This window comes from Nannobrachium achirus (genome assembly GCF_963921795.1).
Source record: "Nannobrachium achirus genome assembly, chromosome: 9".
Classification (NCBI taxonomy): domain Eukaryota; kingdom Metazoa; phylum Chordata; class Actinopteri; order Myctophiformes; family Myctophidae; genus Nannobrachium; species Nannobrachium achirus.
Genome location: NC_137818.1, coordinates 30,336,977 through 30,351,150, shown reverse-complemented (window position 1 = coordinate 30,351,150; position 14,174 = coordinate 30,336,977). Strand labels below are relative to the sequence as shown.

Sequence of the window (14,174 nt, the reverse complement as noted above, 5' to 3'; positions counted from 1 at the left end):
AAACTGATCTACATGCGTTATAAGCTCGTAGATATGGCTATTTTGGCTGAATGTTAGCCCCAGAATAGGGATGCTAGTGTTTAACTTAGTGCAATTTACAATTTAAGACAATTTTTTGTGCAAAATCAAAATAAGCATAGTAGCATAGCATCTTGTCATTAAACAACAAGGTAAATAGTCACATAGAGTGCAGAAAGAACAATGTAGACTAGTAGACTAGGACAAGAGAAGAAACAATGAATCTAACGTGTCTAAATAACATGCTAAATCACATTCTTAACATTTATGGCATGAGGGGAAAACTAATTAAGGGACAAAATATGAGAACAAGTAACCTACAGTAAGTAGGTTACTTGTATGTAACCAAATGGACCCATACAGTCATCTCCAAGTTACAAATGGATGAATGAACACTGCAGATCTTAGTGTTTACAGTATTGTGTGGTTTATTCTTATTCCCATTTCACCCCTTCGCCAATAACATCATACTGATGATCAGATCATACAGAGGTGGTCTGCCATATTCTCTGCTTCTTCTCTGAAAAGCTCTTTTTCAGATGTGCCAATAATTATTTTTGACAACTCTTAGAGAGGGGTAGAGAATTAAGGGTCTGCTGACAATGAGGCACCACAGGAAAATTAATTAATTCCAACATGTTGTAGATTAATAACAAGTCACATGGACCATGGCGTTGCTAAAATATCTCCACGGTTCAGAAAAGGAGCTTGTGTTCCATGATGTACTTCCAATATGATGTGTAATTAAGATTTCACGGATGTCTGTCATTTTTCAGCCAAGCCAAATAGCTTTTGGTAATATGAAAGCAAAGCTACTATATTAATTAGATTTATTCAATGATGAAAAATAAATGAAAACTTTGTCACGTTAAAGGAACACCTCTTTTCAACCGTAACTTCATATAATTAGTCCTAACTAATGCTGACTATAAAGATGGTACATTTTCCATCTACTCACTCTGTCTCATTGGTGGTCAGAGGACAGTTCAGAAACCTGCCTACCTGTGACTGACACCATCGATGAGGATTCCAGGCTAATAGAAACAACACACTTTCGCTTCCTGAAAGGTTAGCATGCCATTGTTCCTGCATGAATACAAAATTAAAAAAAAGTAAAAACTTGTTTGAAATGAGTCACATGACCAAATCTGCCTACAGATGATGTTACTGTTAGGCAGGTTTCTGAACTGTCCACAGCCCTCCTCTGATACACAGATCAAGTAGACAACAATGGTCCATATTATAATGAGAATGAATGAGGACCAATGATTTGAAGATAGGTTGAAAATGGGTGAAGTGGTTCTTTAAGTGATTAGACTGAGAATACAGCCAGGTTTTGTATGATATTTTCCTGGTGAAATTGACGGTATTGAATGATTACCAGTTTATACCTAAGTTGCCTGATCAGACATATCCTGCCTACTGAAGAGAATATTTCATGGTCCATTGGTGACAAGAGGTTTCTGCACTCAAACGTTTTAACCACTTAAGGACACCCTACAGTATATAATGAATTGTACGACCAATAGCAAAAATAGACGATCTACAAGCTCAAAACAAGCGATAGACCTATACTGTATAATGACACTGTGTCATTATACAGTAGGTGTAGGAATCCCAGGTGTTTAATTAACACACTGATTGAAAGGCGTATTATATGATCATGAGAAGCAAAAGATACTACACTCTGAGTTTTATAGTTTACTTACTGTAGAGTGTGGTATTGTGCTACACCATGTCCCAATGCAAAAGGTTTTATGTACAGTGTTCACTGTATAGGATTAATTGACAATAAAGATTTAATTGTGTGGAATTGAAATAAAGCTATTAAAATGTGGGTAAAATATGTGATAGAGACAAATAGACATACCGGTAATTAATTTTGTGCCACTTTTTAATGAACCTCAGAGTCAGACCACAATGACTTGGAATAATGGTCTTATCTCATTTAGAGGCAGTTGTGGCAATGAAGAGATAAGTTATGAAACAAGTCATTTCAGGGATAGCAGATTGATGTGTGCATTGATGTGTGCCCTTGAAAAGACCCTGTGCTACACAGCATATAGCATGGTCCTACAGCCCTTTTATTACCAAGGCAGGCATGTAGTTTGGCTCAGTGGCCTTGTGGTTAGAGTGTCTGCCATGAGATTGGGAGGTCATACCAAAGACTATAAAAATGTTACCCAATGCATCTTTGCTTGACACTATAAGCATCAAGTCCCTGCGTCTTGCTAGTGTCATGTCCAGGGGGTGTACTTGTACAGTACATCAAGCTGCCTCACACTAAGGAAACAGGACACACGCTTCTGACATGGTTCCTACTTACGGTATGTAGTTTGACGCCTTCTGTTACAGTGATTACACCTGTAATCAGTAATATTTGATCACTTGTGATGTGGCTTTGTCCAATCTGATCAAACTGAGATTCACAGCCACAACGTGGCACACTCAGATCCCAGGCTGCTCTTTTAAGCTCACCAATTAACAGTGTGGTAAAATACTGTGGCACATATTCATAGTACAGTCTGTGTTGTGTCGTGGGAAGATAAAGTAGGGGGAAGGTGATGGACAAGTTAATTGGCTGAGGGTAATGGATGCCACAACGTAAGGTGGATGAGAGGAGACAGTTATTCACGGATGGATTTGTTGTCTCCAGTGATAATTACAGTGACAATGTTCCAACTACAGTCAGGTCAGCCCTGGGCTAAACGCCATAACCCAAATTAAGCTGCGTCTCAGACCCCCTAGTCACATGATCATCCCACTGACGGACGACATTGGACATTGTGTATTGCTACATGAATGATGGCTTCCTACTTGGCTTTACATGAGACACTTGGGAGTCTCATATATATTCATGGAAATCATCCTGTTCCCTAAGGGAATGAGGATTGTTGTGTTCCGTATGTGATTTATTTATTGACATTGTTCAGCAGGAAATCAAATGGGGAACAAATTCAGGTTTTTTATGCTGATATGCTAATGAGGTTGCTGAAGCAATCATCTTTAATGTCACTCCTTCAGAAACTTTAGAGATGCCTGACGGCGTACCCACAGCGCATACATGGCACTACTTCCAAAGATTCATTTTAAAATGCAGTATCTGATTTATTACACAGTATACTGTCAAGCCAGCGAGAATAGATGGGAAAGAGAGAGCATGACATATATCAGTGGATTGAATCTTGTGACATTGTGAATACATCACAGCATGCGTGTTAGACCCCAGAACTACATGAATGTTTCCAGGGCAGCAAGAGGTACGATGGCAAATATATATGTAATGTACACTGTAAATGTTCTTAAAAGCTCACAAAAGATTATTGCTTATCATCACAATACATTTCACTCTTCACAGTACACAAGAAAATCCTTAGTGCTTGTTCAACTCTGGATGTCCACTAAGGATTTAGCTGTGTACTGTAAGTAAACTTGAATTGTTCCGCCACAAGTCAATGTTGATTATCCTGACTGTCAGTTGTGAAAGTATTCAGTGCACTACTTTGTTGCCTTACGCAGTAAAGTGTTCATTGTTCATTTGAACATTTGTAACTGTTGGGTCTAAGTACTGTATCTGTGTATGTACTTATTTTTGGAGCTGTGTGCAGCTCCCTATACGTGGCTCTGTGGGTCTGTGTGTGTGTGTGTCTGTCTGTGTGTCTGTATGTAGCCTGACTTCGGCGCGTAACTAGTGCCGCACCATTTACGCCACTCGCGCAATATATACATCAAAATGTGCGGCTCGGCCGGGAATGGTGTTCTATTACCTTTCGTTCCGATCCGCCTTACCATGCCGACGTAATCGGCAAAAAACGACGCTTAATTGTCCCCATTGACTTATAATGGGACAATGCAAGAAATCACTTTCAAGTATTTTTCTCTCGTAAACCATAGGAGCTACAGTTTCAAACCTCGGAGAGGAGATTCATAATGATTTTAAGAATGAATCGAAAAATAATTACATCACTCGGCCTCATGGTGGCGCTATAACGGCCCACTTTACGTTTTGCCCCGTAACTCTTGAACCGAGATCGGAAAATTAAAATTCTTTTTTCCCTGGATTCCTTGGGTCAAGACGCATCTCCCCATATAGGCCACGCCCATTTGCACCAGGATAGATTTTCCGCCATCTTGAATTTTCTCCAAAACACACTTTTTGCTCCTTTTCCTACATATTTTCTTCAAATGTCACAAAAATCGGTACACATGATCCACACACACACACACACACACACACACACACACACACACACACACACACACACACACACACACACAGCTCCACTTCACACGGGTGTGATTTTTCAAAATGTGACTTAATGTAAGATCATAACCAGCTTAATACTTAATACTTTTCTTAATACTTTTCTCCCTATTTTCTCCGACTTGAGTGTACACTGTTATGGATGTTGCCTTGTTCTGTGTGTGTGTGTGTGTGTGTGTGTGTGTGTGTGTGTGTGTGTGTGTGTGTGTGTGTGTGTGTGTGTGTGTGTGTGTGTGTGTGTGTGTGTGTGTGTGTGTGCGCGCGCGCGCGGTATGCAGATTCCATTGTGCAGAGCCATCATTATGATTGGAGCAACTGTCTTGGGTATCAGCCTGCTTGTCTGCTCAGAGGTCCTGTTTGATTACCATCTTCCATGATCAACCTGTCCAATCAGTGCTCCTTTTTTAAAATATAGCCAGATTCTCCATTTTATTTGATTGGCTGTGTTAGTTTGTGTTAATGTAGAGATAGTTTGCCATCTCGTGGCATTGTGTTGAAGGCAGATTGTTGGTTGAACAGTTAAACGCTTTAGTTGGAGTAGTTCACCCCCAAAATGACTTTTTTTCTATTGATTACTCATGCCATGGAGACTAGAGTTCAATAATATTTTTAGTTTTTTGTCGCATTCCTAAGACAAAAATGTGATAACAATAAATTTACCCCCATTCATTACGGATGGTGACCCGTTTCGAAACGGGTCACCATCCGGAATCAATGGGGGTAAATTTACTCAAATCAAATTTTTGTCTTAGGAATGTGACAAAAACTAAAAAATATTATTGAACTCTAGTCTCCATGGCATGAGTAATCAATAGAAAAAAAGTCATTTTGGGGGTGAACTACTCCTTTAAGTTTGTATATGACTGATCTTTCATTTCCAGGTTTAATAGATATTTGTTCGGCAGCTGCCTTTTTACTATAGTAACCTCTTTGACCTCCTGCGAGCAACTGTTTTATTCTTTTTTTTTTTTTTTTGATATTTGTTTGTTTAGCACATCAGCCAAGAGGGTCTTGGTCTTTGTATTTTGTTTAGATTATAGGTAGGGGTAGGGTAGCAGTATACATTTTGTCACTTTCTTATGAAACTTGTGGTCATCCACAAGCTTCCAACGTCCCATCATGCGTTGCGCTGAAGGTGTGGGGCAGTTCTGGCGTCTCAGCCAAGTGTGATCTACAAGCTCACAATTGTTGCAACTGCAATGCAAGCGTGTATGTCAGCTATTCTCCGGATGTGTCCCACACATAATTCTGCTGTAAATTCCCATGGAAACAGGTGGATAGTGTTTTTGTTATTTATTCCTGTGGTTTGGCACCTGTTTGGCCCTTAAATTGGGGCGCTGAATCTGAGCAGAAGGTTGATTGTGTTCATCCCTAGCCCTATAATAAAAGCAGTGTTTTACAATGTAATTGATGAGGCAGAGCCTCCTACAGTACTCGGCCTCATGGCCTTTTATTGTGAGTGAGTGGAGCCTCAACTTCTACCTGCAGCCTCATGACCAGACTGACCGGTCCGATCCACCCCACACTACAGTACACACTACTATCCAACTTCCACCCGGGTCAATGATTCACTCCCACTTTGTACAGATACAATGCCAACTTTGGAACCTCTACTGACAACTTCATACTCATGCTTCCCAAAGTGATGTCCCACATTTTGGCTGGTATCTGTGTATCTTTAGTGTCCTTTTACTGAGCCAGAGATTTAGTGTTATTACTATACTATAAAACATAAAATAAAAGCTCAGGGCATTGCGGTTTATAGGAAGGCTTCTAACAAGATCGTAAATTAACATACAATTATCTTGTTACACTACAGAGCATAATGTATATTTTTGAAACATTAAGAGAGACTGTAGAAAAAGTTATGCATTGTCTCAATAAAGGCTGAGTGAAAACATGAAGTATGATATCATTTAACGTAGCTTTGAAAAAACATGTAGATAAATACACTTACATAGTGCAATCCTCATTCTTCATTATATTACGCTTTTGATGTATTTTCGTTTCTGTCTGTTTTACAGGAATCTTTTGGACAGAGACACATTCTCGAAATCGGACCCACGTAAGTGCTGTGACATTTTACCATGCAAATTAACCGTGGTCTATGAATTAAAGTGTTCGCCTCTCTGCCATGTGAAATATTTTTACTTAAAAAACGTGTAATGACAGTTCTTCTCTGTTATTTTTGTCTGCCTCTTTCTTTACCTTCAATTTTGCTGAGCTTAACTGTGATTCGGTTTAGTCTGCTATTTCAAAATATTGCATTAATAACTCCATATCATTTGCACAGTAATGTGACAGCCGCTCCTCTGCGAGTGCTACAGAAAGTACCTTAATGCATGCAGGGTTTCAAACCTGCCCGTTTCTGAATACAAATGGATATCTTTTGGTGAGACACGGTGGAGGCGTCCCTAAATCTCTCATGGGTGGCCGTGAAGGCATTTGCTATGACGCTCCCAGTGGGATATAAATGGAGGAGGCATTTGACATAATAGGGCTGAGGTTCAAGCCTTTTGTGTAAATAAGCAGTGGAGGAAATATCACACCCGCCCTACTTTGTATTCCACAGAAGATGTGATGAACCCGTGGATATGTGACAGGTCACATTGCTCAGGCTCACCACAGCACCGTTTGAAGTAACAAAAATCAAATAGCAGCTGGGAGGATCCGACTGTTCAATGTGGGATTGCTCAATTATAGATGGGGCTCCTGCAGCCGTTGATCTTGGTTAGAGCATTCTTCTTTTCTTGGGGAGATCATACTTAGATCTGATATGGTGCGGCACCACACTAGTGCCCTGTCACGGTGTCGTTTGATGATGAATGGGGTCTGGAAAACCCCCCAAATCAAATGACATTAGATAAAGTTGTCTGCCTGATGTTTTGTATATATGACTCTTTTTTTTCTCTACATGACTCTCTCTTTCCACCTCTCTCTTTCCTTAGTGGTTGTTCTGTACACCCAGGGAGTGGAGTCCAAACAGTGGAGAGAGGTGAGAAATCACAGCAGTTACGCTGTCAGTGCAACTCTATCAACCTGTCATTCTCCTATCCATAGCAACAGTCCCAGCTAGGCCCCCTCCCCTCCTTTCCCTCTCAAGGTAAACGCTGTGACTGCCAATCATTGATTGACCGTGTGAATATTCATGTGCTCTCCACAGCCAAGTAAGCTGTGACTGATTGGTCATTAGGATGACAGATACACATATCAATAAAGATCAGCCTCAGTGTAAGAATCCTGCTGAGTGCCATTGAGCTCTCACAGAGCACTTGATGTTTGAGCGGTGCCTAAGGCCTCGGACACACATAGAAATCATGTTACCTGTGTTTTACCTGGGGGTAGGTGGGGGGTAAAGCAGCGTCCAATTCATTCCCTATGGAAGTCACATGGTTTTGAAGAAGCAACTTGCTTTACGGCTGCTTCATACGGGAAGGGCAGCCTTAAAGCAAGTTGCTCCACCCTTATTACTTTTTCAAATTGAGTGTGTGGTTTCCTGGTGCTTGGCATTAAACAATTAACAGGGTGCTATACCAAAATGGAACTTACAACTATAACGTAAATATAGTTTAAGTGTAGTCATGTCGCTATGCATTGAGGTAAATGAAAGGACATAGTGAGACAAGACAATTTGCATGAAACTGCAACTGAAAAAAGGGATATAACTGGTATAAATACTGGTTAAATAGGAAATGTCAAATGTAGGTAGGGCTAGACATTATTTCTGAGAATTAAACACGGATCCAAGGAGTCTGGAATTGGTGCTGCTGTTGTCATCATGTTGAATCATGGCACCCCATCTTTAAGCGGTTATGTAAATAGAGTGCCAATAAAGTAAGTGATATATACAGTAGTAACTAGAATAGCAGGAATACAGGAAATCTATTATCTCTTTAAATCACATACTATATAAATAGCATACTTAGCATCTGTGGACAAGCAAACATCATACACCTATCTATTAGCATATTATGTGAACAATTAACTAAAATAACATACAGCTGGATAACATAACTAGCATCTGTACTCTATAGTATTGAAATGGGCAATACGTACTGATACAACAAGACTGATACAAAGACAGGGAATTTGTGTTCAATAAAGTTACATTTAATGACGTTTAATTGACACAATGTGCAGGCACATGTGTAAACAGCTGTGGAGGGTCACATATAGAGTCATACATCGCATAGAACTAGCACATAGCTCAGATGCCTCCTGTACCTGCCACAACATTGCATAACCTGACTTCCAAGCTGTCAGGCAGGCTTAACATCTTTCTCCCTAAAGGAGATCTAGTATGCAGCTGTGAATTGGGAATGGGGCAGATGGACTTTGTAAGAGGCTGAGTCAAGCTGTACTGAATTGATAAATCTAAGCATCTCACTGGTCCCCTCTCTCATGTAATGTGTTTTTTGTCCTCCCTTGAGGAGATACGGTCAGTCAGAGCTCCTCTCACCATGACACAGACTGCCTGTTATTCAATTACTCTCCAGTGGGAGAGACTCTTCCCTCAACTGCTAAAGTCGTTCACACTCCTCTATACTACAGTGTATACAGTATAAAACCTTTATGGTTTTACTTGTGACCCGATCTCTCATGCATCCTCCCCATTTGCTCAGTGATTTTTCAGGTCGTAACCTCCCAAAATAATCACTTTTGACCCACCACCCTGACAAACACTTGGAATTGTTGGTATTGGAGTTGCGGCATAACATTTTGGTTCAATAGATGAATATCGCCTCTTTTTCAAAATGTTTGCCTCTTTCTGAGGCAAACATTTCACAATTTGCAGCAGTAGTAGTTTGTTGATTACTTTTGATGCAGTGATGGTCAAAGGTAATCAGTATGCATATACCATGGCATGTTTACAATTGTAGCCTACTGTATGTTGGTTTATTTACTGAGTGAGAAAATAATACTGCACATTGAGCAAATCATCTGGGGACCCCCCAAAATCATTTAGGGACCCACAGTTTGAGAACCGCTGTGCTATGCGACGGCAAAATCTCGATATTCCGATGGCCTGAGAGTCCGACGGCACGGAGATCCGAATCCGATGTCCCAGAGAGAGAGGTCCCCCCCTCATGCTCAGAGGTTGGCATGATTAAAATACTTAATGAATTAGCCTAAAAGCCAGCAAACAAATAGCCAAATCTGAGCACAATAAGGCCAAATCTCATTAAAAAACAAGTATAAAAGCCATTTGAGATGTTTATAGAATCTTTACACACCTGCTCCAAATAATTAATTATATAATTCCAGTTCACTTAAGCTCTCGCACTCACTCCTGTCAGCGCTGGTCTGAAAAGAGTCGAGCAGCTCCTTTAGTTTAAACTAGGCTATAAAATGACATAATATAGGCTATATAGAATGGATATTCAGCCAAGATTGTGAATGAAAACGTAGCAGGCCTGTGCTTTTTATTGTCCTCACCTCAAGTAAATGCTGGATTATTATTTCTTCAAATTGACTGGATCCAAATTCCAACCTGGATCACACAATAAGAGGTAACATCCAGGTCTTTATCCATCATGCTTTCACATCAAACAAAGTAATCACTCAAACCTGTGTGAGTGTGAGCAAGTTTAACATCTTAAACATTACATGCTGCGAGCGTCTGCAATCTCGGCACCCTCCTCTTTCTCTCCCCGCGGCGTGTGTGTGTCTCTGCTCTCATAGGCTACTAAATTGAACAGCCTTTCGGGCTTTAAGTCTCTCGGACTGTAAGGCCATCGGAAAATCACCACGCGCCCCTATGTGACTGGGTTATGATTCATTCTATTTAACAATATTAATTATCTTAAGATTGGTTATGCACGGCCTCTTCTGAAAATAAATATATAAATAAACTAAAAAACACTCTTGACCCAAACATTTGTAACAATTACAGACCAATTTCTAAACTGACATTAATTACAGCCGCCAACAACAACAACTTTTGACAGCCGTGAAAGACTTTTTCGTTTGTGAAAAGTTTCATTTGGGATTTCAGCAGCATCACATTACCAAGACTGCACTTATTATTGTCACAAAAGATAATGAAACTAGTGATGTTCCATGCATGTTTTGTTGGACTTGAGTGCAGCATTTGACACCACTGATAATCCTATTAACAGTAGATTTCAGCTGTAGGTTGTCATATGTGGGACTGCTTTGTAGTCAGTATACATTTGTTTTGTATTATATCCACTGACTACGCCTCGAACAACTTGCCCACAGCTTCACACATTGCACACACAAGGTCCAGCCATACTGTATATTGGATTTGCCCTAGTCTTGTTTCTCTGAGGTTGACAGCTAATGCTAGCACTTTGCTGCCCTGGCTGGCCGGCCTTGCTGCCCTGCTGTGCCCACAGAGAAGGTCAGAATAACCCGTGTGTAGGGAGGTGTGTTATTTCAAACAGTGTGACAGTTCTTTGCTGCTGTGTTGATTCCCCGTCCTTTTCCTGAGACCTGGCTGAGACTAAAGTAACTGCTATTGGCCCCCAGCCACCACTTTTGTGTGTGACCCTGAAGAGATCTGAACACTTCTACATCAGCTGGAACAGAGATCACTTTTCATGTTTGATGGGAAGTACGGCGAGCTCTACAGGCCGTCATAGTGTAGGTTATAATAACCTACAGTTCACATTCTCTGTCTTTACTTATGCTGCTGAAAGGGAGGTATTGCTCTCCTGTCGAGGGCTATTGTGAGTTTCGATCACCGCTAGATATGATCACACGTGTGTGAGTCGTGCCGTGATTTGAGGCCACTCTATTCCGACTTTTTCATCTGCTCATTAAGGCCTAACTCCTATATTATTAATTCACTATCAGTTTATGGTAAAAGATTTCTGCTGGGGGATCTTTTATTTATACAGCTGTGTTCTGACCTTGAATTATTCATTTTGGGCACAATTAGTGTGTGTGTGTGTGTGTATGTGTGTGTGTGTGTGCGTGCGTGCGTGCGTGCGTGCGTGCGTGCGTGCGTGCGTGCGTGCGTGCGTGAGAGTGAGTTGGGGGGTGGGGGGACGCTGCTTTAGTTTTCACTTGCTGTCTCTGTCAAGGGTTTTATCACCAGTCTTCTACACAAACACCATCCTGCACCACCCCTTCTTCACTGAGCTTTTATGCGTTTTATCCTTTTGATAATGGTGTGACAATGTATGTATTTTTGTGTTTTATATTTGTTTGTTATCAATAAAGAGGTCAAAGTAAAAGTATTATATGTATTACTGATGAAAGTGTTATCCTTTTAGCATAAGCTTTTAATGTACTTCCTGTAATGTTACTAATTTTTCCAATACGTTTTCATTATTCTTTCCCCACTATGCCACTATATTATTATTACAAAATATACATTAGCCAATTAAGGACTGTTTTATACCTCAATCAATTTGAAAATAGCAGATCTGCTAAAAGATCTGAAAAGAATAAAAAAAAAATAGCATAATGCAGGGCACGAATTTCATGGCCGTCGTTGCCACCTCAGTTTGGCCTTGTGCCCCTCCAAAAAATGGCATGCCCTGAGGCCACAGTGGCCTTAATGCCCCAGCTGACTGTACCACTGTCTCCATGTCTCTTTCTTGTCAATGTAGACACCAGTGTCTCTTTCTTGTCATGTAGACACCAGTCTTTTTTTGAGTCCCAATTTTGAAACCAATCCAGTATCTTTGATTTGTGCAGGGCTGAGCATGGATCAGATTGTAAATACCAATTTATTTCACTACAGATAGTCTACATATATTACATTTAAAATCACTTAAGTAAGTTGTGTCCCTGCCCCCAAATGTGTTTCTGGTCTGATGAGAAGTCATTCAATTGTCTTGTACTCTCTTCTAAAGAGGACACAAGTGGCAACATTAATTAACTCTGTATAATTTAATTGGAGTCAATAACATTGTTTCCTCCGGGTTACCCATCGCCAGCACAATACTAACCTCACCTCACCAGTAAGACCCCCTAAATCGGGAGATAAGCGACCGTCAGGTCGCATACACAAACTTTAGAGGGCAATGGTGGCCAATCAGGAGGGAATATGGGAAATGGGACAGATACATGTTGATGACATGACTTTAGAGATAGTGTGTACCGCTTTGTGTGATTTTAGGGCAAAATCTTTAGTAGCAGTGTCCAAAAATGTGTTTTGCAAGAATCTGCCTCATCGTGGTGCTAGAAGAGGGCCATGTGAGAATGAGTGGTGGAGGTTGTGGTTTGGCAGCCAAGGAGGGTGGGTGCAAAGTTTGGCATGGATAGGGGCAACGGTGGCAGAGATATGAGTGGGGCAAAAGTGTGCGATTATACCAAACTGAACACGTTTTAAACTAGTGGAATCATTTTGGAGATGCACGGCACCGGAGGTTCCGTTCGTCGGTTCCGGTCACCTAATGGCGTAATGTTATTTCCGCTCCGACCGGATCAGAAACCTGAAAATACAGAGAGGTGTGGGAAGAAGAAGATACCACCAGGTGTGATTATTGACTTCTGATAATCAAATCTTTGAAACAATACTGAATGGAGAGTGAAGTTGTAACATGATTGAAAAAACACGTCTATGAATGCATGCTACTACGCAATATTTGAGAAACCTTTAATTCTTATAAAGAAATGCTTAGCTTAGCTATTTTTAGTGTGCAACCCCCACACGCAACTACATATAAATGAGGCTTAACAGCTCTCTCCTCACATTTGTGCATCTCATTTACATGCCCACCCCCCTTCTCTCTCTCTCTCTTGGTCCTGATCTAGTTTGGGAGAACAGAGGTGATAGACAACACGTTAAACCCGGACTTTGTCAGGAAGTACATCCTGGACTACTTCTTTGAAGAGAAGCAGAACCTGCGTTTTGATGTGTGAGTTATTCCGTTTGATCTGGTCCTCTGAGGATGCATATGTGTGTTTCAGATGCGCCCCCTGCTATAAGAATAACTTTTTAGCTGGATCCATATATGGATCCAGCTAAAAAGTTCTTCTTCATCTCTCTCTTTCTCTCTTTCTCTCTCTCTCTCTCTGTCCCCTTCTCTTTCCCTGATTCGCTCCTCTGCCATCTTCCCACCGACTCAGCTCTCTCCTGAGGAATTATTCATTGGCACCATGATCTCGATTGTCTTGTGTTGGGACTCAGTAGGGGAGAATCGTATAAGGATGATACATATTTCATATAAAGTTTAAAACTCAATCTCCCTGCCGCTAAGCAAAGCAAATAATCTCAATCTAAATCGCATAAGAGTTGCGTAAGCACTCGTCCTGCCCCAACTCTGCTTGCACAAAGCTGCCTATCTTCATTTAAAAAGGTCAGTTCAGCGAGAGGGGATGGCATGATGGGTGTGTCTGAGATTGGATACATGATTCTTTCTTTAAAGTTCCAGTTTCATTTAGGTGACAGGCGTGGGCCTTCCTCCAATCATGATCAAGTGGGGGCAGGCCTTGGTGCACATAAGGCCTGCCCCCACTCGACCATGATTGGAGGAAGGCCCCACTCTATCCTGATTGGAGGAAAACTGCTTTTTTCTCCTCACAGGCGATAAGGCTGAAGTCCAAATATGGACCAAACACTCAATAGTAACTAGTACTATCAGAACATAGACCCATTTTGTTATTATTTGAATTAAATGAAACCTTTAACTCTCCACTCAACATGCATTCCTCAACAAGAATAGTAGAGCCTGACATTGCCAGATGCCAGATATTTTTGTCAGATTCTGACCTTGATTTTGGAGAGCCCTAGTAGTCCATCGATTACTAATGTTTTGACTGATATTTAGACACATCACAATGCCACATATTGTGACCTTGCAGATCGTATATATATGTATATATATATATATATATATATATATATATATATATATATATATATATATATATATTTTTTTTTTTTTTTTTTTTTTATAATGACATGCGCTAATTA

At 40.6% G+C, this 14,174-nt stretch overlaps 1 protein-coding gene across 1 annotated transcript in view; it reads left to right on the top strand.

Moving 5' to 3' along the window:
• The window catches only part of cpne5a (copine Va), a gene marked incomplete at its 3' end in the record, with an annotated part of 99,603 nt that overhangs the window by 15,554 nt on the left and 69,875 nt on the right, over nt 1–14,174 (top strand). Inside the window, exons 2-4 of the mRNA XM_080733956.1 lie at nt 6,307–6,347; nt 7,231–7,277; nt 13,013–13,116. Coding sequence (XP_080590082.1) covers nt 6,307–6,347; nt 7,231–7,277; nt 13,013–13,116 — 192 coding nt within the window. The remainder of the gene's footprint in view (nt 1–6,306; nt 6,348–7,230; nt 7,278–13,012; nt 13,117–14,174) is intronic.